General features: G+C 42.0%; 1 protein-coding gene across 7 annotated transcripts; it reads left to right on the forward strand.

Annotated features, from left to right (window-relative positions):
• The first annotated feature begins 248 nt into the window (after positions 1-248).
• Positions 249-26,622, forward strand: ctnnd1 (catenin (cadherin-associated protein), delta 1). Of its 7 annotated transcripts, none has more exons than XM_084563290.1 (23): positions 250-694; positions 8,633-8,780; positions 10,896-10,970; positions 11,523-11,648; positions 11,771-12,066; positions 12,156-12,246; positions 12,384-12,574; positions 12,752-13,007; positions 13,983-14,054; positions 14,918-15,068; positions 15,809-16,010; positions 18,421-18,538; positions 18,759-18,915; positions 19,600-19,617; positions 20,776-20,841; positions 20,992-21,119; positions 21,590-21,740; positions 21,999-22,194; positions 22,311-22,504; positions 23,185-23,232; positions 23,400-23,482; positions 24,197-24,291; positions 24,681-26,622. In XM_084563290.1, the coding sequence occupies exons 2-22, from the start codon at positions 8,640-8,642 to the stop codon at positions 24,254-24,256; spliced, it is 2,820 nt and encodes a 939-aa protein (XP_084419416.1). In that variant the 5' UTR covers positions 250-694; positions 8,633-8,639; the 3' UTR covers positions 24,257-24,291; positions 24,681-26,622. The 7 variants fall into 7 exon arrangements, with proteins under 7 accessions (XP_084419421.1, XP_084419416.1, XP_084419417.1 ...); XM_084563291.1 differs by having other exon boundaries at positions 250-375; XM_084563295.1 differs by lacking the exon at positions 8,633-8,780 and having other exon boundaries at positions 249-375.
• The last annotated feature ends 64 nt before the right edge of the window (positions 26,623-26,686 follow it).

Here is a 26,686-nt window from a genome sequence, read left to right on the forward strand (position 1 = left end):
GGTCAAAAAAAATAGCCTTTTCTATATAGTGGAGGGAGGTAAAATTAATATAATTAAATCGATGTTTTTCTGCCTTTAATTTAAAGTTTTTGCAGTAATGTAATAGTAAAATGACTATTTAAGCAGCGCACAAACTTATGAAATGTCACAGTTCTTTAGCCTGTCAACCAAAGCTATCAGACAGATATGTAAAATTGAATAAAGATAATATTACCTGAGCTAACCTGGCCAGTCTTTGCTGTTCTACTGGCTTCTGCTCTCGTCTGCTCTGCTCTCTTATCTTGAGCTCGCCGCCTCCTCTCCCTCCAGCGGAGAGGAAGAGCAGACTAGACAGCGAACAACAAGCGGAGGAGAGCGAGATAGGACATTGCATAGGTGGGTGTTTCTCCCTCTTCGTTGTGAGAGCTCTCGCCTGTAAAGTGGACAGTTCGTCTGCTGTGTTATTGTTATTTGTTTTTTCGCCGTGTTTGTTCGACTTCGCCGCGGTGTTTTTGTCGTCTCATCCCAACTCTTCTCCCGAGCCTGTCTGCTTTTGGATCGTGTCAGCCCAGTAGCAGCAGCAGCAGCAGCAGGAGAAGAAGAAGAAACAGGAGCAACAGCAGCAGCAGCAGCAGCAGCGGTCGGCTAAGCTAGGCCTGAATCCACAAACACTTATGGACTTTGAAAAACAAAGCTAAACCCGTCTCCAGAATCGGTAATGGCCCGTCTTTTGGTGTTTGTAATCGCCGCAGCTGGTTGGGAATTGTAAATAGGCGGGAAGAGGAGCGACTTTTAATTTTGTGAACTTGTGAACGCAGCGTTAGCATGCTAGCAGCGTTAGCATGCAAGCTAATTTAGCCAGCATCGGGTGTATTTCAGCCGCTGGCTTGATTAATAAGTTATCCAGAGTAAGACTTGGGAAAAGTTTAACCAAAAGTTAAAACATGTTGGTGTAAAGGCAGCTAAAACTCAAACGTGAGGCTGACTGGCTATCAGTTTATAACAAGGATGAGATAGGATGGATGCGAGGTGTATAACGCTGTAACATTACACGGTGAACACTGGGTGTTTGTGGTATTTAAACTAGATTTTAGAAAGCTTTTCCGCCACTTTTCTGCGAGCCAGGGGGTATTCGGGACAGGTGAGAGTACACGGAAGTGACCAGCCACCTCACCACGTCATAGACCGTAAGTTGGGAGTCAAAGTCCAGTCTCGCCTTATCTATTTCCTTTTATGAGTTACACCTGAAACGCCCCGCTCTCTGCGGACAGTAAATCTGCACCGTGCTTTCAGGTGACTATGCTCCTTTTAGGCCTTTTGATTTTTTTTTTGTGTGTTAAAAGTCTTTTGTGAAAACTCATTGTTAAATGTTTCGGCGTGTGTCTTCAGATGTGGTAGAGGAGGGAGATTGGATTTGTAGTGGTGGCGGTGGTGGAGTTGAAAACAAAAGCGAGAACCTGTTGTGTGGGTCTGGACTTACGGGGTGTGGTAAGGTGGCAGGCGTGTTGGTTGCTTCATTATTCAACTCCTTGTATAGAGGCTTGCAGTGCCGACACCTTCTCAATTTACAGTCTTTTCAGTATGAATACAGGCTGGATTACTAGTGGATTTCACTCCCGGAGCTGCTTTCATGACGTAAAAAAGTTCGTTTAAGAGACCAGTCTGAGTGCATTTGGCAGTGTGTGTAAGGTAAGGTAAGGCAGCTCTTATTTGGGTTGATTCAGTCAGCTGATCAGGGCCGTATGGACATGCCTGGCATATTCGTGTGAATACCCTGCAGGCATATTTCCTTTGACCTGCTGGAGCATAGATGGAAGTGATTGTGAACAAGTTTGGACAAGCTGTGTGCTCGGAAATGTCCCCTGTTTAAGATGTAAAAGGGAGGAGGAGGAAAAAGAAAAACACAAGTTGGACGTTTCTTTCGCCTTGCCTAGAATTTGTTCCTAGCCATGTCGTCTCTGGGCGCTGAAGTCTTGCTGCTCAGCCAGTTGTTTTAACCAGGCCTATCATTTGTGAGCCTCTGTAATGATGGGCTTTCAGAGCACACCACGGGTGTGTCCCTCTGACACACAGGCGCTCTGGTTTCCCTACATTCGCTCCTCCTTTCCGTCTGTCCCCTTTCCATTTACCTCTTCGCCTCACTCTACTTACAGCAGTTACACCTGCAGCTTGTTTTTATTTGAACTTTGAGCACGTCGGTTGGCTGTGCGTGTGAGGTCCGTGGTAATATACAGGGAGTGAAATCAAAGTGCACAGATTCTCGAAGCTGTGAAGTGAAACCGCCCTGCAGCGCCATTGCTCAGTAGTCGTCGTGGTTCATTTCTTGGAAATGTTGAGTGTCAGTTTGCACGTCTAACTTTACAGCAGCAGTTTAACCAGCTCCCCTGTTAAGAAGTGGTCACACGCTGTCTGCAGTTCACTGGTGGTAAAACATGGCTTGAGGATGAGCGTGGTTTTCTAGTTTGTGTGACCACTTCTCAGGTCAGGTTTTACGCTCAGAATGTTTCTGATAACATCGTGTCATTCTCTTAAGTCGACGACTGAGATCAAGTATGAAGGGAGATGCAGTCAAATGCAGCTCATTAGGAACACTAATGTAAACCACTGTATTCTAATATACCAGTTTCAAGGTTATGGTATTCAACATTAGTTTAAAATGACTTAAGAGAGAGCTGTTGAACTGTTCAACTGTGTTTTCATTTTGTAGTTCTATTTGATTGTATTTTGTTGTACTGACACATGTTCCTATTATTTTGACAACGTAATGTATATGTTGAGGCTAAATAACAGAACCACACACTAGCGTTTAATTGAATCCAGTTTAACTGCACCAAAAATTACAGTTCTGCTAAAATGATCATCCAGTTGAATCACCACCTTTCTGATACTGTTACATCTACTGAACATTAGAAGAGTCACAAAGGAGGATTTAGTGCAGGGCTGTTATATCCACTAGTGTACCTAATGAACTGGCATGTGAGTTTATATTGACTCTAGTTTTGCGTGGTCATACAGCTGTGCGACAACTGTTTATCATTTGATGACTTTAACTGAACTCATATATAAACACGTAAAATATAATTGATACAACATTCTGTTGTTGAACTTAATCAGTTCTGATTTAATGACCTTGTTGAGGATGTATTTGCCATGGTTACATTTATTGCTAATGGATGTGATGGAACTGAAAATTGTATTTACTGCCACTGTGCCTTACACAGAAATGTATTTTACTTTTTGAATGCATGATAAATGTCACAAATAAGTCACTCGTTGCAGCCCTTACTTGATACTGTGTTATACTTAAATGAGAAGTAAGCAGTGTTGAGCCTGTGCTAATTTTAAACTCCGTGGTTAATTTTTCGGGTGTGCATGACGTTCCCCACTAAGAATAGTAAGCTGGTGTTGTGTGGATTAGACAGCTGGCCTTGCAGAGGTCCCTGAAAACTCTGTGTGGACTGATGTAGTGAATGTTAGTGTCGGTGGGCGTGTATGAATCCACGTTCTCTCTGCTGCTACCACACTGTGCCCATGCTTTGGGCCACATGGGTTGGGTGGGGGGGGATTTGTCATGGTTTCAGTTCAGAATTGGTGGATGTGGGCCAAGGCTAACACACAAAATGCACAACACACACACAGGCTGAATCTCTGTGTGACCATTCAAGTGAAGCTGAGTCAGCGAAGCTCTTGGCCAATCCACAACTCATTTTACCATAGCTTCACCTCAGCTGTATGTGTGTGTGCAGACTGGAACAGAATGCATGTCGTCTTGTCTCAACTAACAGTGACTAAGTCACTGAAATAGCGTTGATAGCATATGAGAATGAGGGAATACGCTGCACCCATAGTTTTGGGTGATAGACATACAAACTGTGAGTAAGTTTTCATTAGGGTGTCCCAATCTCTCTTTGTATTTGTTTTACTTCTGCCATAAATCAAAACCTAACGTGAAGGAATGTTACTATACTGCTCTGTGAACGTATTTTACAGATCTGAGAAGAGATTGCTGTTGCACAGTTTCATAATGCTGGTCTTAGAAGATTGTGATGTGGTATTTGTTGTGACAGTGTGAATGTTAAGGTTGAGCTATTTATCAGGGCTGAAGTTTGTTCGTTGATCATTTATTTCATTAAAACCACCCAGTTCCAAGTATTTTGTGATAAGAGCCAATATTTTAGCTTCTTTTCTCTTTATTTTACTGTTTATTTGTTAAGAAGTATAAAACAACTGGTACCGGTGAATACCTTGGAATACCTTGATGCATTGCAGAGCTTTTTAGCTGTCAACCATATAGGCCTTGCAGTGGATTGATTTTGAAGTTTGTGGTTGTTGGCCCAGTTGCAGAGTTCACATGCGATCTAAGAGAATACAAGAAAGATAAGAAAAACCTTTATGAATCACTAGAGGAGGAAATTTTATTTACAAAATATGCAAAATTCATTTGAAAAAGGAGGTAGCGACTTGCATCGGCCGATACTCAATATTAAATGACCGGGGCAAAACAAACTAGATCGGGACATTCATTTTCAGTCAGTTGTGGACACAAATGGTGTGTATACATGTGTGTTGTGAGGTGACTCAGGGAAGTAACTGGCTGAGCAGCATTATTCCAGGGCTATCCCATTAGCAGATACCATTTAGCAGTGTCGCTAATGGCCTTACAGCAGATTAATGACTAATGCCCAGGCTTTAAGTGGCAAAAGCCATTTAAAACTCTCACAAGGAGTTGCACCCTGCCGCAAGAATGTTGGTGGTTGGACTTGGATAGCTGTAGGCAGTTGTGTGGGTCTGACAGTCCATTGCACAGAGGCACAAAAATCTGTCTTCTTTGCTTACAAAAAGTGTTTTTGACAGAGCGGCAAAGAAAATCTCAGACTGTGGCATGTTGACTTATCTGTTGTCTGGTCTTGGTACTTCATTGTCAAGTTGATTTTCATGGTTTCCACTGCTACAGGCGCCTTCCTGACACAGCAGACATTAGTTTGTAGATTACTGCCGCATTTATCTGCTTGTTTCTTTGTCAGGAAACGACTGAACATATGTTTTAAAGGCATTATACACAGGACAGCACTGCACTGGGTTTACATCAGAATGGGGTTTAAAAAAAAAATAAATAGATTTTTTTTAATGTCCTGCCTTCTCTCATTGTCGTGTGAGACTGGTTTTGCACGTTAGATTAGTTCCCGGGTGAGGAACATAAAAAACATGACTATGATTTGAGCTGGATAAAAGTAAAGCCATAATCATGATGTGGCAGATAAAGGTCAAATATTGGCGAAATGCCACACGTCTCCGTAATCGTTGACAATTAGTTTTTCTTGAAATCCGTTTCATAACAAAGCAAAATTGTTTAAAATTAAATTATATATTACCACTTGAGATCTTTTTGTAAGTGACCTGATTGGTTAAGAACACGCAGCGGTGGCCACTTGCTGTCTCCAGGACTGAAGTGTTTGGCCAGGAAGAAAAATGTTGCAGCACAATGAAAGAGTGAAGGGCTCCCTTATTAGGACAGCTTCCAACAGCTGAGACAGGATATGACACGCTAAATCTCACAGTGGAATGTATGACAATGGTGGTATGCGTGAACACACACACACACGTGTGTCTGTAAATGTGTGTATTTTTTCCACACACTGAAAGAAATGAGGCAGCCGCCACAAATCTGTTCGAGTATTCAAGGATAGAAGCAGCTACACACACTTGCCACCACCTTTATTTAGCCTCTACATACACAATCACTGAGAACAGATGTGAACACACACTCGGCGCTGGCGTATGTGTGCTCTCAGACTCAATACAGGAGTCTTTGTTCACTCAGCACAGACGGAGAGATTTGAAATACATGAGTCAGTGAACTTTGAAGTAGAAAATGGTTTTTGCCCCGGTTTGGAGATGAGCCACATTCATGTCATCCCGTTATGAGACAGACACTGCTGAGTCGTTTTCCACAGATTCCTCATTCCTACATCACTAGTGTCTCTGCTGAAGGTGAAAGTCTGACAAAAAGCGCTTTGTCATTATCTTCACTCTTTCTTACCTCCGTATTTTGTCATTTATGGCGTATATATATATATATATATATTTAGATCACGTTTCCTTCCATAAGGTCAAGTTGATGAATTTAACACAATTGACACAATTAATTATTCCTGTATTTTATGAGAATCAGTTTTGTTGTTTGTTAAATGTTGACACTAGCATGTAGCATTTCAAGAATTCTATTTATTTTGTGAATAATTATTAGACTTGCGTTATGAAAGTTAAAATGTAGGGGGAGTCGGTGCAGGCAATTTCTACTTGATTAAAAACCTAAAGAAATGTTACTGAACCCCACCAGTTTTTATGACTTGGCACCCGTTTGCACTGGGATACTATTACCGGCAACCTCTAGGAATTTCTAATAATTGGGAATATCATCTGTGATATAAACCTTGGCTTGTTCCTGAGCCATGTCTGTCATTTGTAAAGTAAAATTAGTAAATTTTAGCAAATTACCTACACTATTTTTCAGGAAGCAGAGGCCCTGTATTAATACTACTCCCTTGCGAAATGGCATCTTTGTGGTTTGAGTGTTTTCATTTTTTAATGATGGACAGCATGGAGACACAGTCAGGAAAAAAAAGCTCAAAATAATCAGAGGAGCAAAATCTCAAAGGGCTGATGGGATGAATGACATGCACATGTTTATGGGTTAGATTTTATTTATTGATGCATTGATGTGTTCATCGCATCGGTAAAGGTTCATGGCACTGGTTTAAATGCTGCCAGGCAGTTTGTTAATTCTCTCCTGGGATCAGGATCAGTGCAGTCTGATCACATTAGGTTTTATTTAAACAAAAAAAAAATAAGTTTTATTAATAACCCAAATCTGCAAAGTAACAAGAGCTGTCGAAACGTGTGGTGGTGTATAAGGTTCAATATTTACACATACAGTAGTGCAGTGGAAGTAGAGCACAGACATGACATCATAGTCGGGGATGTGAGTAGATTTGACGACAACACGGTTTGTTTGTGTGTAGAGGGTTCATTTCTAAATCACATGACACCCCCAGGTAATACTAATCTCATCCAAATTGTGTTTCATCCTACTGTTTTATTGCTAATTTATTCCTTTTATTTTCAAATCAAATCAAGCCTTATTGTCATTTTGACATACATACAACTGTAATACAGACAGAATGAAATTGTCTTTCTCTCTGAGATCTGTGCTAAATAGGTAAGATTGGTAAAAGACTTCAAATAAGTTAAAATACTAACAGACTTGAGTTAAAATAAGTCAAACACAAAGTGCGCAGTGCCCTTCCTGGGTCAGATCACCAGTTCACCAATCTAACAGCTTGTGGGAGAAAACTGTTGAGCAGTCTGTTAGTCCTGGTCTTGTGTATTACAGAGTACCGTTTGCCCGATGGCAGCAGTTCAAAGAGTTTATTGAGAGGGACAGAGGGGACTCTGATGATATCCCATGCTCTGTTCTTGCCCCGGGTCTGGAAGAGTTCTTAAACAGGAGGCCGCAAGACTCTGATCACTCTTTCCGCTCCCCTCACTACCCTCTGCAGGGCCTTCTTGTCTGCCACCGTTGAACTGGAGTACCATGAAGATATGCAGTAGGTTAGCACAGTTGCAACCACTACTCTGTAGAAGGTCGTGAGGATGCGGGTGGGAAATGAAGCCTGCTTCAGTCTCCTCACGAAGTACATTCGGTGGTGCTTGCTGACCACGTGAGGTTCTCTGAGAGATGAACTCCAAGGAGCTTGATGTTGCTCACCCTCTCTACTGTAGAACCGCTGATGCAGAGGGGTGTGTGCTCAAGTCCAGACTTTCTGAAGTCGACGATCATCTTCATTTTGTCTGCGGTGAACACCAGGTTGTTGTCTCTGCACCAGCCCTCAAGATGTTTCACCTCTTTCCTGTATATTTCTGCGAATGAGTCCCACCACTGTTATAGCACTAATGCCAATTATGCTTAAAAGAACCTTCTGGCTCTTGCTGCTGAGGAAAGTGCACCTTCACACATCGCACCTCTGGCTCCGGCGTGACGCTGTCTCATGATCACTCCTCTCACGGCTCTCGCACTCTTCTTCCTCTTTCTTTCTCACTTTCGCTGCATTTTGGAACGGAGATGTGCTAACAAGCTTCACACTCTGCAAACATTCTGTAATTGTCTCTCGTCATGTTATCCCACCCTCTATTTTTAACCCTGCGTGACAGGAGGTGAGGAAACACTAAAAAGGTGACGCTTGCTTGCATCGATTCTTGCTTCGTCGATCCTCGTCCAGCTTTAATTGTGAACTGCATAATTATTTTTCCAGAAGAATTTTCAAGTAGTTGTCTCCTTCCTTCCTCTTCGGTCAGTTAATTGTTCTTGCAGAGTTTCTAGGTCTTGTTCTGACTTTTTATATCTCTTGTTCTTTTTGTTCTATTATTAATCCAGCTTTTCCTCTCTGCATCCGCTCCAGCTGCTTGTTAAACTCCAAATACCAACTTCATTAGCACATCTTCACTGTGCATTCCCAGATGTGCACCGTTCTTTATATCTATGTATACTCGTGGGTGTTTCTGTCTGTCCTTTGATAAATGTTGGTGTTGGTTCAATCTTTTCTTGCTCTCTGGTGTTGACCCTGTCCTGTCCTGTCCTGTGCTCTGCTCCCAGCGTGTGAATGGAGCAGTGTGCGAGTACGGCCTCCCTGCTGGCCTCGGTGCGGGAGCAGGAGAGGCAGTTTGAGATGCTGAGCCGAGCTTTGGAGGAGGAGCGGAGGTCGTGTGCCGGCACCTTGCCCCGCCCCCTCCCCAACATGCAGGTAACATCGAACGATCCCTGTCGCTACCGTCACCACCACAGCCACCTACGCTCATGCATATGTTCCATCAAAATTTCCCTCGGATTCTGCCTTTACCCAAGCATGTTCCTCCATCGACATGGTTGTCACCCTCTCCTCATCTGTGTGGAATGTCTGAAGAACACAGTAAAATCTGCCTCCTTTGTCGGTCTGGACTCTTGCTTGAAACTGCCTCTGATTTTGAAAGTTAAAAGTTGAGTCAAACTGACTGAAACACATTTCTGTAACGTCTTCCCGAGGAGGTAATTCACACCCTCTGCTTTGTCCTCGCAGCTTTCGATCGTGCGCTTTTCAGTCTTTCATGCTCCTCCTCATTAACCGTCCACATTCAGAATAAGTCTTCCCAAACTCATCATCATATCGCTTCACCAGTCGCGCTTAACAACCCATCGTGTTTGTCTCAACATGTCCGTGGGCGTTGCATGCGGAGGGATGTCTTTTTTTTATGTTTGTTGTGATATGTTTCTACCTTTTATTATTAAGAGTTTGTAAGAGAGTAAGAGAAGGTTTGTATCGCAGTATGTCAGCCAGCTGCTTTATAATTCATTTATATTATTTATTTATGTTTGGCTGGATTTATTTCCCGGATGTGGAGTACGTCTTTCTGCTTTTTCATTGGGGCACGGTCTGTTAACTAAGACAAAGCTTTAGTCAGACAGCTTTTATCAGATGAGATTTCTGAGTAAGACTCTTTTATTTCTGAGGCAGCTCCATATTCGAAGTATATTGCTCTGTTTGCTTACACACCCTGTTTATCATGCATGAGTCAGTTACCTGCAGAAGCTAGTGACCTCATTCACACATGCAGGCATATACGCCCACGCTCACTCATTCTTTCGCTTTCTTTATAATGTCATACATGGCTATGATACCTCCAGCATGGAAGTCCACAGCCTATTTGCCCTGAGGCAACGGTCGCAACATGCTAATAAACAATCAGTCTCTCGCACTCGTTCACTTTCCTTCTTTCGTCTGTTGCACTTGGACATACCTTCACCAGGACATGGTCCCCGGTGGCTCTAGTGACTGATAAGACGCAGAAATGTATGCAATGTGTGTTATGGTGAGAGCAGGACAAGAAATGTAGCCTGTGCTGGTTCTTATCACTGATGTGTTTACATAGCCCAAAGGCTTCGACATGCCTCTGCCACTCTCCCAAAGCAACGCAACACGACCTCAGTTGTTCGAACAGGTTCCTACATGTTCACAACTGCCCGGTGCTTTCTCCTATTCTCTCTCCCTGATAAGAATTTAACAAGTTAATTTGCTTAATTCCTGTTAATTTGGTCTGGGCAGTCTGCCGTCACATCTCCTACCTGTACTATTTCCAGCTTTCAGCAGGCTATTTCTGTTTGAGTTTGTGAATACAGCATTTCTGTCAGTATGAGACAATGGCATGTCTTTTCAGAATCAGTGTTGAGCAATTGCCCCAAGCTGTCCCACTTTCATCTCGGTAGTAGTGGAGGTAAAGCTCAGTAGAGATAGAGCTCCCTCTGTGGCTGGAATGGGAAGTACACCACACCCTTCTCCGCTTCTCCTGGGCAGACAATGCCGGTAGTGTTGACATACTTTATGAGAGCAAGCATTTGTGTCTCTTAGTCTGTGTCTCTGTGTCAGCCATTTTTCCTTCCCTTACTAACCAATTCATCTGTCTTTCTACCACCACAGTTCATTCATAAATCCTGGGAGTTCAGACTATTTTTAGGCTCAAAGACGCAGCAAACTGCAAACTTTAAGTGCTTTGACATCACTGACTTTGATTTGATCATTTAAAACGGCATGCTTAATTAAGTAGCAATTGTAATCACTGTAACTGTAAGACATGAACAAAAATAAAGCACCATGTTATAGTGCCCAAGCATCATGCCATTAAAATGAAAGTTGAGGATGGTGGCGCTTTCATTTTACATTTTCTGTACTTGAGTTGCTCGTTGCTCCAAATGGCTGGAGAGGCTCAGCTGCTCAGTCAGTGGTATGATGCTGTGTATTTGTTCATGAATACATATTTACTCGCTCATTCTAAGCAATCCGTTTGACTGTGTGTTGGATTTCATGGGTTTTTCTTTCTCTCTGCAGAACGGCCGTGTTCCTTGTGATGCAGACATAGAGAGGTTGACACTGAACGAGGCTTACATCAACGGGACACATCACGTAAGTTATTTGTTTTAGGTCTGCCACAAACTGAAACCACATTCCTGTAGTCTCAGAACTTAAAAGTTAATCATTCATACGGCAATTTATAAATTGTACAGTGTGGGTGTTTACTACCAACTTGACTCATCACTGATACCTGCATTTCAAAGAAGAGAAAAGTTTCCTTGATACAGCATCAAGGTGAAAAATATTACAGAGGAGCTTCTGGATCCATGGTGCAAGCTACCCTCTCAACACTACATGTCAGCCACTGCTCTACTCACTGCTTTACAACAGGAGTTTGGGTTAAGACATTATTATCGCATTAACTTTGAAAGCCCTAATTATTGTACTTAATACAGACTTATAACACTTAGGTGTTTAATTTACAAACTGCATCCTCCAAAATGATCACCCAGATGAATTACCACGTTTCTGACACTGTTTAGACGTCAACTGAACATTAGAACCATAATGGAGGGGGATTTAGTGCAGAACTGTCATTCGTTTGTACCTAATGTTTTGGCATGCAAGTGTTCTTTAGAGTTTTATGCTGAAATTTGTGTGCAGTTCAGGATGGAGCCTGGCCAGATGATGCAGGAGACATACACGGTGGAGGAGGACCCCATCGTGTCGCAACCTGTAGTCTCCGTGGAGACCAACGAAGATGGGACCACACGGCGCACAGAAACCACGGTAATGATGACAAATAGTTGAATCCTTTTACTGCTATGATTTGCTTCATACGTAGATATTTTCATAGTCATAAATATTCAGTATTGATATCTCATCTTTGTCCTCTCGCTTTCCTCTTTAAGGTTAAGAAAGCAGTAAAGACCACCACCACTCGTACAGTCATCCCCTCTGTGTCAGACACACTTTCTGTGGATGGTGGAGGTTCTGTGACGGGTATGGGAGGCTACCCTTCACCCATGGACCCACGGGTCTACAGGCAGGTCCCTGGAGGTGGTGTACCCGCGGACTATCCCACTTACACAGTGCCCCGCAACTACCACTATGCACCTCCAGGGGGCTATGACGAGTACCACGCTGGACCGCCATCCGAGAACTACGCAAGCCTTTCCAGGGGAGCCCGTATGGATGATCGCTACAGGTACTGTGTTTTCAGAAATTCATGGTTATTTTATAATAGATTCTCGGAAATTTAGGATATCCGAACTTTCTTCTCTTTGCTCTCCCCAGACCGGTGCATCAGGATGGGTACAGAACTTTGGATCCGAGCTACAGAGCCCCCAGCAGGAACCAGCTGGACACCTATGCTGCTCAGCCACAGGTATGTTCAACATTATTTCAGTTACTACAATTCCTACATTTGCTTTGCAAAATAAAATATATATTGATGTCATAATGTTGCCATGGAGTTAGTTATAGCTCTAATTATTTGGGATTATTATCCCTGTCTCGGTGTAGGTTGGGCGGATGGGAAGTGCTATGGAGCTGTCCTCCATTCCAAGGTTTGTCGCAGAGCCGTACGGTCTGGAGGACGATCAGCGCAGCATGGGCTACGATGAGCCTGACTATGGCATGAGTCACCCAATGCACTACAGCACTGTGCCCCGCAACCACCATGTTTTCCCTCATGGCGTCCCTCGCCGGACTGCGTAAGTAGTTATTGTTGTGACTCATCTGTGTATTAAGGATGAATAAAAAAGTAATTGTTTCTCTTTTTGCTTTGGGCCATACTATTGTAACTATAATACTACTGCTATAAATAATTGCAGGGTAAAATCTGGGCTGTGTGTTATCGTACATTCACACGTCCTCCTCTTTCCCCTTAGGAGTTATGAAGGAACCTTGGATGGTGACATGAGCGGTCAAGGGGACATGTACTATTGGGGTGGAGGAGCACCGCTGGCCCAAGGAGAAAAAGGGAGCATGGCTTCGTTGGACAGCACTCTCAGGAAAGGTCCCGGCCCTGGTGGCTGGCGTCAGCCAGAGCTGCCAGAGGTCATTGCCATGCTCAGTTACAGGCTGGACCCCGTCAGGAGCAACGCGGCTGCATACCTGCAGCATCTCACCTATAAGAATGATAAAGTAAGGGATTCACTTGTGCAAGCTCATAACTTTTTTCATTCAAAGCTTGTTTTGTGGGCTTCTTAATCAGAGACGACTTCAATTAATAGCTGAATCTCTATTTTTTGTGTTTTTAAGATTGTATAAGAACATCTGGTTTTGATTTGCTACCAGGGTTATTGAGAACCAACGCAAATACTTAAAAGGCTTTCTGAGTCCACTTATGAGTTAGCGAGTTTTTGAATTGCATGTCGGGCAACATTGCTGATTAAAAAATGTCAGCAGACGTGTATCTTTACAGTAGCATGGACATACATTATGTGTGGCTGCTTACTTGGGTGCCGAACAGGGTCAGCATGTACCAGAAAAACTGTTGTTCTTTACATTTAATTAGATTTCACTTTGTATCTTATTTTTCTTTTGTAGGTTGTATTTCCTTGTTTCTAGTTGGGCTACATAGTATGTATACTGTATGTTTGCAAACATACAGTATACATTTTTATTGTTACTCCAGTATGCATGCTGTTAATGGAAATGATGTAATATGGATGCTGCATAAGTGGTAATATATTATTAATGTATTGTAATGGACTCAAAGGAGACCCATGACATTGATCCATGTTCCCTTTTTTATTTTAACATATAAAATGATTACAGAAAGCATGGACTATCACCAAAACTCAAACCTCTAGCTAAGCCTTAAAAAGTTTGTATTGGTAAATAGTCAAATAATTGTGAGAAAAATCATCGAAGAGCACTGAACCCTTTCTTTGGATATTCCCACTTTATATTTTCAGTTTATTTCTTCATCAGTGGACGTATCACAATCTGCTCTCGTGTGCTTTTCTTTGCTTGATTTAACTTTTATTTTACATGTTTAATCTTTTACTTTTGATGGATTGCTTCTTTGCTATATTGATTTTCCATGTTGATCAGATATACATCTTATCTGACCCATGTTATTAAACAGCTAATATCCATCCTTTTACTTGCCAGGTAAAAGCTGATGTACGTCGTCTGAAAGGTATTCCATTGCTGGTTTCATTGCTTGACATCCCAACCAGAGAGGTCAGTCTGCTATTTTTCTCTGTGACTCTTCTGTTCTTGAGCTTTATAGGATGTACTGTACTACTTATGTAATGCTAAGATGGGTCGTTCACCTGAGTCACACACACTCCTAAGTCCAAATGAATGAGAAATAAAAATAAACTTTACAAATTTTAGTTCTCTTGGTCAAATCTTAGAGGTCAGCATTTGTGCTAAATATGGCTTCGGCCGACATTCTGCGGTTTGTCTACGGTTCCCTTTCATTTAAGCCCAGCTGTGGCCAAAATTTGCTGATGTTTGTATGGGCATTACCAGACAAACCACATCATGCATTCCACTCTTGATGCAGAGAAGCATCTTAATTTCACATTTCAGACAAGTTAGAAGTCTGGAGCGTGTGGGATGACTTGCTGACTTGAGAAATGGGTCAGACAGCGACTGCATCCTTTATAGTGGTTTCAAAGACTCCATGCAGCCTGTGTGTATGATTGTGTAAAAGCCAAGCCATACAGAAGGACAAAAAATAAATGATTTTGTGTAAAATTTTCTCTGCAAATAAGAAATATATTAAAACAAAAACAAAAGCAACATGGCACTTTGATTAGAGGATGCCCGTGAATTTGTGTGGTAATTAACATTGCTCCAAAGTGAAATTATGAATGAAATGTGGCCATCAAATTGCCATTAATTAAAATTATAACTTGTATGAGACACTACACACCAAGACTCGGGTAATGTGTGGAGTGCAACTGAACCGTTACAAGAGCATGACGCTGTTTCCTGCTACTACTGTCCAGCTAAATTATGCATTTGAAATCAATGTTGTCTTTAAGTGATGCTCCATCATGTCAGCTCATTAAGCTGTTATTGTATATGTGTTATAGGTCCATCATGCAGCCTGCGGGGCACTGAAGAACATCTCATATGGCAAAGATCCAGACAATAAGATTGCGGTCAAGAACTGCGACGGAGTGCCGGCTCTGATCAGGCTGCTGAGAAAGACTCGCGACCTGGACCTCACTGAAATTATCACAGGTTAGAGGCCAATGCAAATGCAACACACAGCTGTTGTATGCAGTGCTAGATTTTGGTGTGATATGTTTGTTCCTGGTTTTTGCTGTTTTTGTCTGCTGACATTGGGCTTGACCTGACTCAGGATAGATCGACATGATAATTTGTGCTACATAAACTTGTTCTGAGGGAGGTTAACTTATGAGTATCAGATCTGAAGCTGCCAACAGCCTGAACCTATTAAGTCTTCAATCCTAAAGGAACATAACGAAGACATAAAGACAAAGTGACTTGACCAGCAGTAAAGAGCAACTAATATTTATACTGGTTAGAATTATTATTAGTATTTTTTCTATGTGGCCACTTTAAAACAGACAAATAGAAGAGCAGTCTAGGCTTAAATAATGTACAAATGATGATTTTTAGCAATGTTTAGGCATTAGCTCATTCTCTTCTCTTCTGCGTCAGTGCTCTTTGAACATCATGATATAAAAACACAGTCTGTTATAAAATCTTACCATCTTAAATGTAAAATCATCTAAAGTGTCAAATTATGTCATATTGTTTTAATTTTTGCAGCTTGTCACACTATCATAAATTTACCTCACACATCAGGAAATATGGATATCTATCCATGAGCTAACTGGTTCATACATAAATTTGTTTTCAGTTCATTTTCTTTGGCCTGTTTAAGTTGTTTAAGTTGAGTGGAAGTAGGCTAAATTTAGCACTTTAGCAAATTTAAAATTTTGTGTTACACCTAGGGACTCTGTGGAACCTGTCGTCTCATGACTCTGTGAAAATGGAGATCGTGGACCATGCGCTACACGCCCTGTCAGATGAGGTGATGGTGCCCCACTCAGGCTGGGAGCGAGGCAGCAATGGAGCGGGAGGCGGGGAGGAAACCCTCAAGCCCAGACACCTTGAGTGGGAGACGGCCCTTACCAACACAGCTGGCTGCCTGAGGTATGGAAGAAAGAAACGATGGAGGCAGCATCACTGCTGCTGATGACATGGAAGAGGTTGAAGAAGGGAGGGTTAATGTAGACGGGAAAGGAAAGTGGAAGGTTTGCCAGTTGACGAGAGCAGTGAGATGTATGAGGGAGGAAGGAAGCAGTGACAAGCTAACAGAGCAGAAGAGCAGGAGATGTATCACAGAGTGGTCTCAGTGAAGGTAGAGAATTAAAACATACCTGCCATGTCATCCTCAATACATTGTGAATTAAAATGAACCAAAATAACTTCTAGTTTAATCTTTGAAATATTTGTGTTAGTGGCACAAAAAAACCTGGATGGGGGATTTGATGTGTGGCCTTTTACATCTGTTATGTAACTGCAGTAAAAATACCTTTTCATAAAAGTACTGTCATATTGTTATGCTTTATTTTGAATGTTAAAAGACTTTTTGTCTGATTGCAGAGAAAAGCTGGATATCTCAGTTAATTTTATAGAAAAGATTTTTTGGTTTAAATGTAAGTTATTTATTAAAGAAATCCTGGATGAAGTGAGGGAGATCAGGAGCGGGGCAAGAAGGGAATTTCAGAGTTTATAAGTAAGGGATTAGCAAAGGACAGTAGGGCGATGACTTATACAGTGTATAAACAGTGTGGCTCTGTTATCTGTGCGTTCCCCTCGGCCACTTTGGCCAATTATGGAGTTCACTTGTGGCTGTAGAAAAGTATGTGTTGATAAGAATTACGGATGAACTGCAGAGAGATTTAAAAGTATTTTGTTACTTTTAATGATTCTGATGAACAGATTTAACATCGTGCAGAGCTCTGACCATTGATCGCTTTTTCATAGTTTCATCTTTAATTAGAATAACTCAGCAGTTAAAATGTTGTCTTCTCTAGCGGAAAAAGTGCCATGAGTAAACAAGCTCTTAGTAACATATTTAACAGACCAGTCGAAAATTATTCTGCGTTTTATTATGGCTGTCAAAGTCAATTACGCTGTGTGATTGTAATGTGTGAGTAATCGATGTAGAATTTGACCTATGGCCTGAGCTGTAGTTTAGAGAATCAGGAAAGGTTTCTTGAGCAGCTTTAAAGTCCTGCCAAATTGTTCTATCGACAAGAAGTTATTTTTCATTTACATCAAACCTTCCTGTGCCTCGCCAAAAGTACAGTTTGCATAATGGACACAGCATATTTTTGGACAATGCAGAAACATCGAGATCATTCTGGAGAAAATTCTGGACAGTGTTTGCATTGTTATGGATTGTCGCATTAATAATGACCTACATTTGCATGAAGCAACCATAATTGTCTACTCCAATGTTAAAAACTTGAAAAACATATCTTTAAGATACAACTAGAAGAGATTTTTTAAAAAAAAGTGTGATTAAATTACGATTAAATGTTTGTTAAAGGACAATCATGCAATTAATTAATTTGATTAGCAGATCTGTTTTTAAATAAAGAGATTAGGATTTCAGTAAAAGGAACTAATTTAACGCTTTGATTTTAAAATCTTTAGCTTTTTAATTCAATGTTCAGCCGCCATTGGAAACAACTTAGGGATAAGAATGAGAGCTGTTTTATATAGCTGTAGAGGGCTGCAAACGTCAGATAGCAACTGGAGTTTATGGCTTCAGGAGCCATTTAAAGTCATGCTTACCTGTCCAGATGGCCTCCTGCTCCTTGATATCAAAGGTTAGTAAACAGGCAAAAGGTCTAACACTGATTAATCCATCTTGCTTCAATTTGAGCGCACACTTGCTCAGGTTTTTATTTTTCTCTGTACCTGTACACAGATATCATGATTTCATTTGGAAACAGTGGCTCTTTTTTTCCAACAGTCTTGATTTGATATAATCACCTTGATTTTATTGTGAATGTTTGCCTAGAGCAGCATGTATATACACTTCCTGAACTATGCAGTGAAGTGAAATCTGTGCCCCCATGCTGCGAGAGGGAATGTGTCCTGCTATTGTATGAGAGGGCGTGTCTGCCACTGGGAAAAACAGGCTTGCACAAAGGCCAAGAGTGAAGGCAGTACCACTGAGTTTTTGCCTTTGTGTTACTTCCTTTACATTCCTCCTAGATCAACTAAATGGGTCTCGGTTTTCCATCAGTTCAGTTGTGTTAGATCTCTAAATGGGACTCGGTCAGAGAGCAATTGAAGAAATTGGTCCAGAGATGTAACTTGATCTTGTCGGACTGTACTCGCTTTGTAAACCAGTCGATTTAACAGCACTTTCATTCAAACAGCTCTTGGGGGTGTGTGCGAGCATTATGTGCTGGAATCCTTTTGTGGTCACTAAAACGAACCCTCTCCTCTACCCTTTAACCTTGTAATTGCCTTGAGCATTTCTCCATCCGTTCACAGTGCTTATCCCCACGTTGTTTCTTCTCTTGTCAACTTTCCTCTAAAGAAATGTGAGTTCGGAGCGAATTGAGGCAAGGCGGAAGCTGAGGGAGTGCACAGGATTGGTCGACTCACTCATGTACATTGTCCAGTCCCAGATTGACTGTAAAGACGTGGACAACAAGGTATGCAGAAGATTGACTTACGTTAAACCTTTTAGTTTCCCGTGGAGAATCAGTTTTCCAACCGTAACGTGTGTGAAGTATAAAGTTGTTTTTGTTTGTTTTGGGATTTTAAACTCACTAAAACAGGAGCATATGATTTGACTAGGTAATGTGATTTATTTGCAATCAGGTTGAGCCTTTGCATTTGAGTAATTCCTCCTTCTCTCTTCCATCTTTGCAGTTGATAGAGAACTGTGTGTGTCTGCTGAGGAACTTGTCCTATCAGGTGCACCGTGAGATCCCTGGCTTTGAGCGATACCAGGAGGCTGCCACCGTCAACCAGGGCCCTGCCCCGTCGGGCCAGAAGGGCGGCTGCTTCAGCTCCCGCAAGAGCAAAGGTCTGTGTCCTGGACAGAGAGACATATACGCTGCGTTTATTCAGCTAGTATCAGGAGGAATGTCATTGTTGACATCACCATCTCACAAAACTGATACCAACACACACGCACACACACACACACACACACACACACGCACACACACACACACACACTTACACAAACAAAATCCCTCGCTGTCACAGGAATATTAATAACCCTCCCTCCCTTCAGGGAAAGCTCATCCTATCTCCAGTGACTCTGTTTGTGTTTCACTGAGAGTATTGATTTGTTTGCTTTGAGCTGTGATTGCTGCGGTTTTAACAGCTATCTGTACAGAAGAAATCTGGTGTGCTGTAATTGTATACGATGTTCGTGTAGACTTATCAGCTTAGAGGTTAAGTTAGTCATTTTCGGTGTATTTATAGTGTTTAGAGGTTTGTAAATTCTCAAATCGATGATGTGCAGAGCAGCGCGTGTCCTTCCGTTTGCTTTATTTGGCCTACATAACTGGCATGTCACATTGCTGATTCTGGGTGGCGGGTGGCAGGGGTGCTGCTGGGATGTAAGCAGATGTTAGCTGGGTGGCTCAGTTATGGCTGCTTTCCTCTTACCTAAAGACTCTCTCCTCCTCTTGTTCCGCCACTCTCTTTTCCCCCTTCTTTTTCTCCTCCCTACTCTCGGTCCTGTTCGGCTGGGCTACAGATGAGTGGTTTTCCAAAGGTAAGCCTTTCTTTACCGCTGTATTACTGAACTATGCTTATACTGCCTGCTGTTGTCTCAAGTAGTAGTGCAGTGGCTGAGCTAACAGGTGAACTGCTGTATCAGTACTAACATGTAACAAGCACAAACACTTCTTGTCACTGTGAAAGAGCTGCAGTGCAATGCTCAGCAGAGAACATGCTTCTCTGTTTAGGACGTTTGCTCTTGACAGCCTGCATCTAACTAAAATATAACAAATGTACTAACAGTGGAGCCGTCACCCTGAAATATCTACATACACCGATCAGCCACAACATTAAAATCACCAATGTGTGAAGTGAATAACGTTAGGATGTAAAGTTCTTTCGGGAAACCTGGGTCCTGGCATTTATGTGGATATTACTTTTATAAGGACCACCACCACCACCACGTGAACATTGTGGCAGACTAAGCGCATGCCCATGCCAATAGGAAAGGGTGTGTTCCTTGCATCATGGTGTCATATGTTCCACGGCTAAGCGACACGCAAGCACCCAGCCGAAAACCCGATACATCAGACCTGACCACCTTCTTCTATTAGTCCAGTTCTGATGTCCATTGTGAGCGACTTCCTTCAGTGGACAGGGGTCAGCGTGGACACCCTGACTGGTCTGCACCTATTCGGCCCCAAACCAAACGAACTGCGATGCACTGTGTGTTCTGACACTTTCCTATGGGAACCAGCATCAACTTTTTTTAGCATTTAAGCTACAGTAGCTCATCTGTTGGACCCTGGACGTGTTTCAGTGAGCCTTGGCTGCCTATGACACTGTCTGCAGTTCACCTCTTTTCTTTCCTTGGACCACTTTTGATAGGTACTGACGACTATAGACCGGAAACACCACACAAGAGCTGCTGTGCTGCCGATACGCTGACCCGGTTGTCTAAACATCACAGTGTGGCGCTTGTCAAAGTTGCTCAAATTCTTCCACTTGTCCATTTTTCCTGCCTCTAACATCAAGGACAAAATGTTCACTTTTGCTGCCTAATATATCGCACCCCCCAACAGGTGTCATGGTAATGACATAATCAGCGTTATTCACTTCACCTGTCAGTGGTCATAATGTTATGGCTCATCAGTGTATGTAGAAACAGATCTTGAGCGTTTGCTTACATTCAAATATTTATGTTTGATTTCAGGAAGGAAAGATGAGGAGGCAGCAATGGATAAAATCGACATTCCCGTGAGGACCACACCTGCTAGAGGTAAGTTTATGCTCAAGTCATTGTATTTATGGCATTTGTAGGAAAGCATGCATGTGGTCATAAACCTCAGGCATATTCCTCCCTCTCATTACCCATCAATCGCTGCCTCGTTCCTCACGTGCTTCTCCACACTTTCACCTCTCCTCCTAGGCTATGAGCTGTTGTTCCAGCCTGAGGTGGTTCGCGTCTACATCTCTCTTTTTAAAGAGTCCAAGAACCCCACCGTGCTGGAAGCTGCAGCTGGAGCTATCCAGAACCTGTGTGCTGGACGCTGGAGTGTAAGAACTGCCATCTATCCCATGTGCTGAAGCAATACGCAAGACTTAAAAAAACACTGTCTATATTGTGCACAGGTCTTGAAGCATGCTATAGCAAGAAAGAGAGCTTGCCTCTTGACTTTGAGTAAGACTGCTCTGCATAATATTAATGGGATGATGAAATATAAGAAAAATGTGATAAAGTAGGAGTTAGTATACTAGTGGAACTTCCTTTGAAAAGGACCTCCACTATAAATACAGTGCTGTGAGTAACATTAGTCTAGACAGGAATATTTGCCAAATGCTGTAAAATGTCCTCAAATCAAATCTTTTTATAGATATTGTTAACAGAAAAGTAAAAATAAGTAGTTCCCCTTTCAATGGGAATTAGTTGAACCTCTTGCGAAATTACTAGAGGGTAAGAAAGGCAGTATTGTGTGTTGACAAGAAGCGTGTCCTACATCCATAAAAATATTATGTGTGTGTTTTAGTGTGGGAGATACATCCGTGCCATGGTGCGCAAGGAGACGGGTCTACCCATGATGACGGAGCTGCTTGCCCACGGCAACGACAGAGTGGTTCGTGCCATGTCTGGCGCCCTCCGCAACCTGGCTGTTGATCCACGCAACAGAGACCTATTAGGTGAGACTGAGCCGCTGATGGGGCAGAATTCACACAGAAAGGAGCAAGTTATCTTCTCCCAGTAGGCTCTGGAGACACAGAGGTTCAGTTTGAAGGGTTTTATTCGGCAGGCAGACAAAGACGTGGCCTTTCTTGAGCTGCTCCCAGGCGACAGCTTTTATATCCACGTTTTTCCCCTCTCTTCTCCACCTGCTTTAAAAGAAACATGTCACTTTTCCAGTGAAGCATGTTGTAAAGTCTAACCCCTGTCTCTGTAAGGTAAACATGCGATTCCTCACCTGGTGGCCAACCTGCCCAGTGGAGGTCACAGTCAGCCGGTGCGAGCACTGTCAGAAGAGACTGTGGTGTCTGTATTGAGCACGCTCCATGAGGTGCTGAGCTCCAGTGTGGAAGCAGCCAAAAACCTCAGGGACTCACAAGGAATTGAGAGACTGGTCCTCATCAACAAGGACGGGTAAGACAGATGCAGATACTTTTAGCTTTTTGAAACTGCAGGTTTGAATGACTTGCTCACATAATGTGCACTTGTGCTAAGTCATGTCTTCCTTCCCTGTCCTCTGGGAAAACCAGTCATCGTTCAGAGCGGGAGGTGCGTGGAGCCGGTCTGGTGCTGCAGACAGTGTGGGGCTACAAAGAGCTGCGGCGCACTTTGGAGAAGGATGGTTGGAAGAAGACCGACTTCATGATCAACTTAAACCCTCCCAGCAGCAACAACAGGGCCAATGGAGGATATGAAGACAGCACTGTACCGCTGTTAGACAAAGGTCAGGAAGCTAAAAGGTTTTCTTAGTGTATTGTGTTAATCTCCTGATAGGAGATGCTTTCGAGAGCAATAGGAAAAGAACAATGTTATTTGAAACGCGCAAAAATATTTCTTTTTTGTTATGAGACCATGGCAGACTAAATTATACTGGTATTAACATTGTATGGGAAACCCTAGCTAATCTTTTTTTTTTTTTTTTTTTTAGTTACTAAATTCAAATACATATAAGGTGTGGTTCACTTGTCTTTTTATTTTATAAACTTCTAAGCTTACATGCCTACACTCCCAATGATTCCTCTGTATTTTTGTGTGTGTTGCAGTTCATATCATCGAACATATAATACAATAGTAGATTAGCAGATATGTAGACTAGAGAAACAAGAGCTGTTTGTCTCAACCTGCCTTGCTTCGCTGGGGTATTTCACATAATCCAAAGTGAAGGTCATCTATGACTGCAGTGTATTATAAAGTCATTAAGTAATTCTGTAGAACCTTGTAAGCTGTTTGGCACGGATTTCAAAGTTTCTAAACTCCACCCACCATACACAAGCTATATTTGTAGATCACACAAAACCCTCGGACACCACACACACTGCTGTGTTTAGGTAATCTGACTCTGAAGAAACCTTTAACACTATAGAGCAACTATGCTATTTACACTCTGTTTCTTTTTGTGCGCAGGTGGAAAAGGGGACCGGGAAATGATTCCAATGAATGACATGGGACCAGGCAAGTGTAAAAACACAAAATACAAACACACCTGATCATTACCACAACAGATAGAAGAGTTGTTGGCATGTGCATTGGCTACAATTTATGAATGAGAGGATTTGTGAAGCCCTTACATCGTATACACACAAATATTACATGAATTCAAATCTGTCGCTACTCTTCAGATGCCTACTCCACACTGGACCAGAGAGGGAGAAGGAACACTCTGGATAACACACTCGAATCTGCTGACAAGGATGCAGTACAGGTAAACACTAGCCACATGCCACCCACCACTTCTTTACACACACACACACACACACACACACACACACACACACACACACACACACACACACACACACACACACACACACACACACAATTGTGCATGGCTGCACCAATAAGAATCAGCTTTGCTACAAATTTCCTACATCTCTCTCCTGACCCCACTTATAACTCCACTTAATTCAGGAGGAGACGTCGGTGTTGAATGCTGTGAGAGCTGAGACATTTAGATATGATCGTAAATATGATTGGATATGGAAATTGTAGGGGAAAAATTATTAATCATGCGCAGCACACTTACCGATTCTGAGCTCCCAGAGCGCTGTCGTGCGAACGAACATGTTCTCACACACACCCACAGACGGCATGTCGATGCATGTCTTGTTAAAAGCTCAGTGGTTGATCTGTATCTTGCACGTAAATTCTCACCGGTGTCTTTTTTTTTTTTACTCTGAAACATGAACTAACAGATGACTAACATTTTGTAACCTTTCTTTCTTTTCCTGATCCTTATTTCTCTCCACTTTCTTTCACGTTTTGCATATTTTTCTACTCACCTAAACCCTCTTTATTATCACTTAACTCACTCTTTCTCTCCTGTGTGTGTTGTCACTATGTCTCATTTGGGCTCCTTCTTCTGTCTCTTTATCTATCACATACCTCCTCTCTTTATCTCTCTTTGTCTCTCTCTCAGGGAGGGATGTATGGGGAGAGGCAGGCCTCCGTGCCTCTAATGGATTCTTATGATGGTTAGGCTACACCCACTATCACACTGCATGTCAGCGCATGGTATGTGTGTCCCACTGGCTGCTTCTCTCTCGACTCAATGCATGGCCTAATATCAAAGTTGAATTTTAAGAACTGTGACTTTTTGTGTATTTGGTCGTGTTGTTAACGAGCTGCCATTGTAAAGAAAATATGTGCTCCCCCTGCTGTTGAAAAGTGTGAATTATTATTTTTTTCTTAGCCCCTGCACAGTTTATTTTTGTCTAACATGTGGTGAATTTGTTGCCCGGAGCCACCGTTGTGTGTTGTATTTTGTACATGTTTTTTTTTAATTATTTTTTTTTTTATCTTCTGCTGTGAATTTGAAAATATAAATGTGCGATTCTTCCCACTTGAGCGCCTCACGTTAGCTGCTCCCCTTGATCACTTCCCACCCTCCTCTTTTTTTGCAGAAAAACTGATTGTGTGCATCACAAGACGACAGCCTCCTCCCACCTACTGCCCTTGCTGAACTGACAATGGGGGACCACTTCACTACCCATGGGACTAAAACTCCATGCTTTCACATTCACTTTTCTGCCCTTCCCAGCTTCCCTTCTCTCTCTTTCTCTCTGTTACATTCCTCCATTGCAGCTGACACACTAATGAAGCCACACGGAAAGCTGGCGTGGATCTACCCTCCCTGTGGACGACCAGACGTCACACTATGACCACTCAGTGCTCTGGCGAGTCCCTGTACTCCAAAAACACTAACCACTCCAACAACACACTGCGGCCTCGACACTACATCTCCATGCAGCAACACTGCAACTTTCTGGACGACACTAACACAGAGACTGTGTATTTCTTGGAGGTCGGAGCGTTGACTAATTACAATAATTCATCTCTTGGGATCGGAGCAGGACACTTTCAGGTTGTGACATTCTGTTTTGAAGAAATAGAGGAAATGTGTCTTTTTTTGCTTCTCTGATAGTTAAACACTACAAAAAAAAAAATAATTTCCTACCACTGACAATGTTTATGAACCTAATTAGATATATGTAAAGCTTCTTCTTCTGTTTTGGTAGTGGTTGTTCTTCTGCTTTCTTTTCTCTGCTCCATTAGTTATGTTCTTGTGCCAAATGACACACTACTGCTGCGACTGCCAATGCTGAATTGAATGCAAGAAATTTCATCATCAAAAAAAATAATAATTATCACCTGCTTTATATTTTGTATGCAGTTCTTGTCGGTGACAGCCCATTGCCAAGGTGCGCAGGGGTTGCTGCATTTCCTGTATTTGATTGTGATGCAGAATTATACAAGGGCCCTGGTATGGATATTTGTACAGACAGTAATAAAGCAGAGAAACAATTCTCCTCCTCGTTGGAATATACAGTACAGGCTTTTGATTCTAATCCCCTTACTTTAGTAATCCTTGAGAGATATCGCAAGATGCAGTGGGTGCATTTCCTTGTATATCTTATGAATGTGTACATACAAGACTGTCTCTTAACAGTGGGCTGAACTGGAGTGCCTCGCTCATTCAGGATAGGTGTCACGGGTGTGTCCAGCATGCCCTGGTGACAAGTGAAAGCTGTGTTTTTCACAGCACCGAATGGGATTTTTTATTTTTTATTTTAAAGGCATCAAAACTTTTGAGTTCTGTGTTATTTAATGCTTCACAAACCCATAGCCCACCTGGTTTTACAACTACAGAACAGTACTCGGGAGATGACACAGTGTTGTCCGTCTTTGCCCAAATTTCTTTAGCACAGTGCTTGTTCTGAGAAGAATGCGTAGTGCCGAGTGAGGTGTAGACACTTACTGTGTGGACCATTAAAAGGAAGCACTATGGGGGTAATTATGTGTTTTTTCTTACTTTATTTTTTTTAAACTGTTCATTTGTTTTCCATACATGACAGAGAAAGACTAATTTCCTCTCAAATGAGTTGCCTTTAAGAGTGGACTGACTGAATGAGGAGAGCAGAGGAGAGGATAGGAAGGGTTAGTGCAGGAGGATTTCTGTGTAAGGAGGCATAGACCAGACTTGGGTATTGGATAAAGTGGAGGAAAAAAAATAAAAGCACATTTAAACTATATATACAAGAGAATATTTGTTAATTTTAATGGTTTTATGTATTTTTTATATTGATTTGGGTGCTCTGGGTGAATGCATATGCAATCAGTTTTTTTTTTCTTATGTTTTGATTGTCTTAATCAAAAGAAAACCAAGTTAGCTGAGCAAAAAAATAAAAAATAATCCCTCATCATCAGATACTGGAACACTAATGGAAAAGTCAGATTGTGGATTACACCTTAATCTCTTTGCCTTGGCTCTTAAAGTTGCACATTCGCATTTATGAATGAATTCTGTAACTAGCAATAATGTTTTTAATAAAAAAGAAAATGATTTGTGAGAGTCTTTGTTTATTTTTTTGGTCCCTTATTGACCCGTTGTGGAGCAGACGTACTTCCG

Source organism: Chelon labrosus (assembly GCF_963514085.1).
Source record: "Chelon labrosus genome assembly, chromosome: 2".
Lineage (NCBI taxonomy): Eukaryota > Metazoa > Chordata > Actinopteri > Mugiliformes > Mugilidae > Chelon > Chelon labrosus.

Coding starts and splice junctions, on each gene's coding strand:
- ctnnd1 (XM_084563290.1), top strand. CDS start 8,640: ATGGAGCAGTGTGCGAGTACGGCCTCCCTGCTGGCCTCGGTGCGGGAG. Junction 11,649..11,770: donor CACGGCGCACAGAAACCACG/GTAATGATGACA, acceptor TTCCTCTTTAAG/GTTAAGAAAGCAGTAAAGAC. Junction 18,539..18,758: donor GTAAAGACGTGGACAACAAG/GTATGCAGAAGA, acceptor CCATCTTTGCAG/TTGATAGAGAACTGTGTGTG.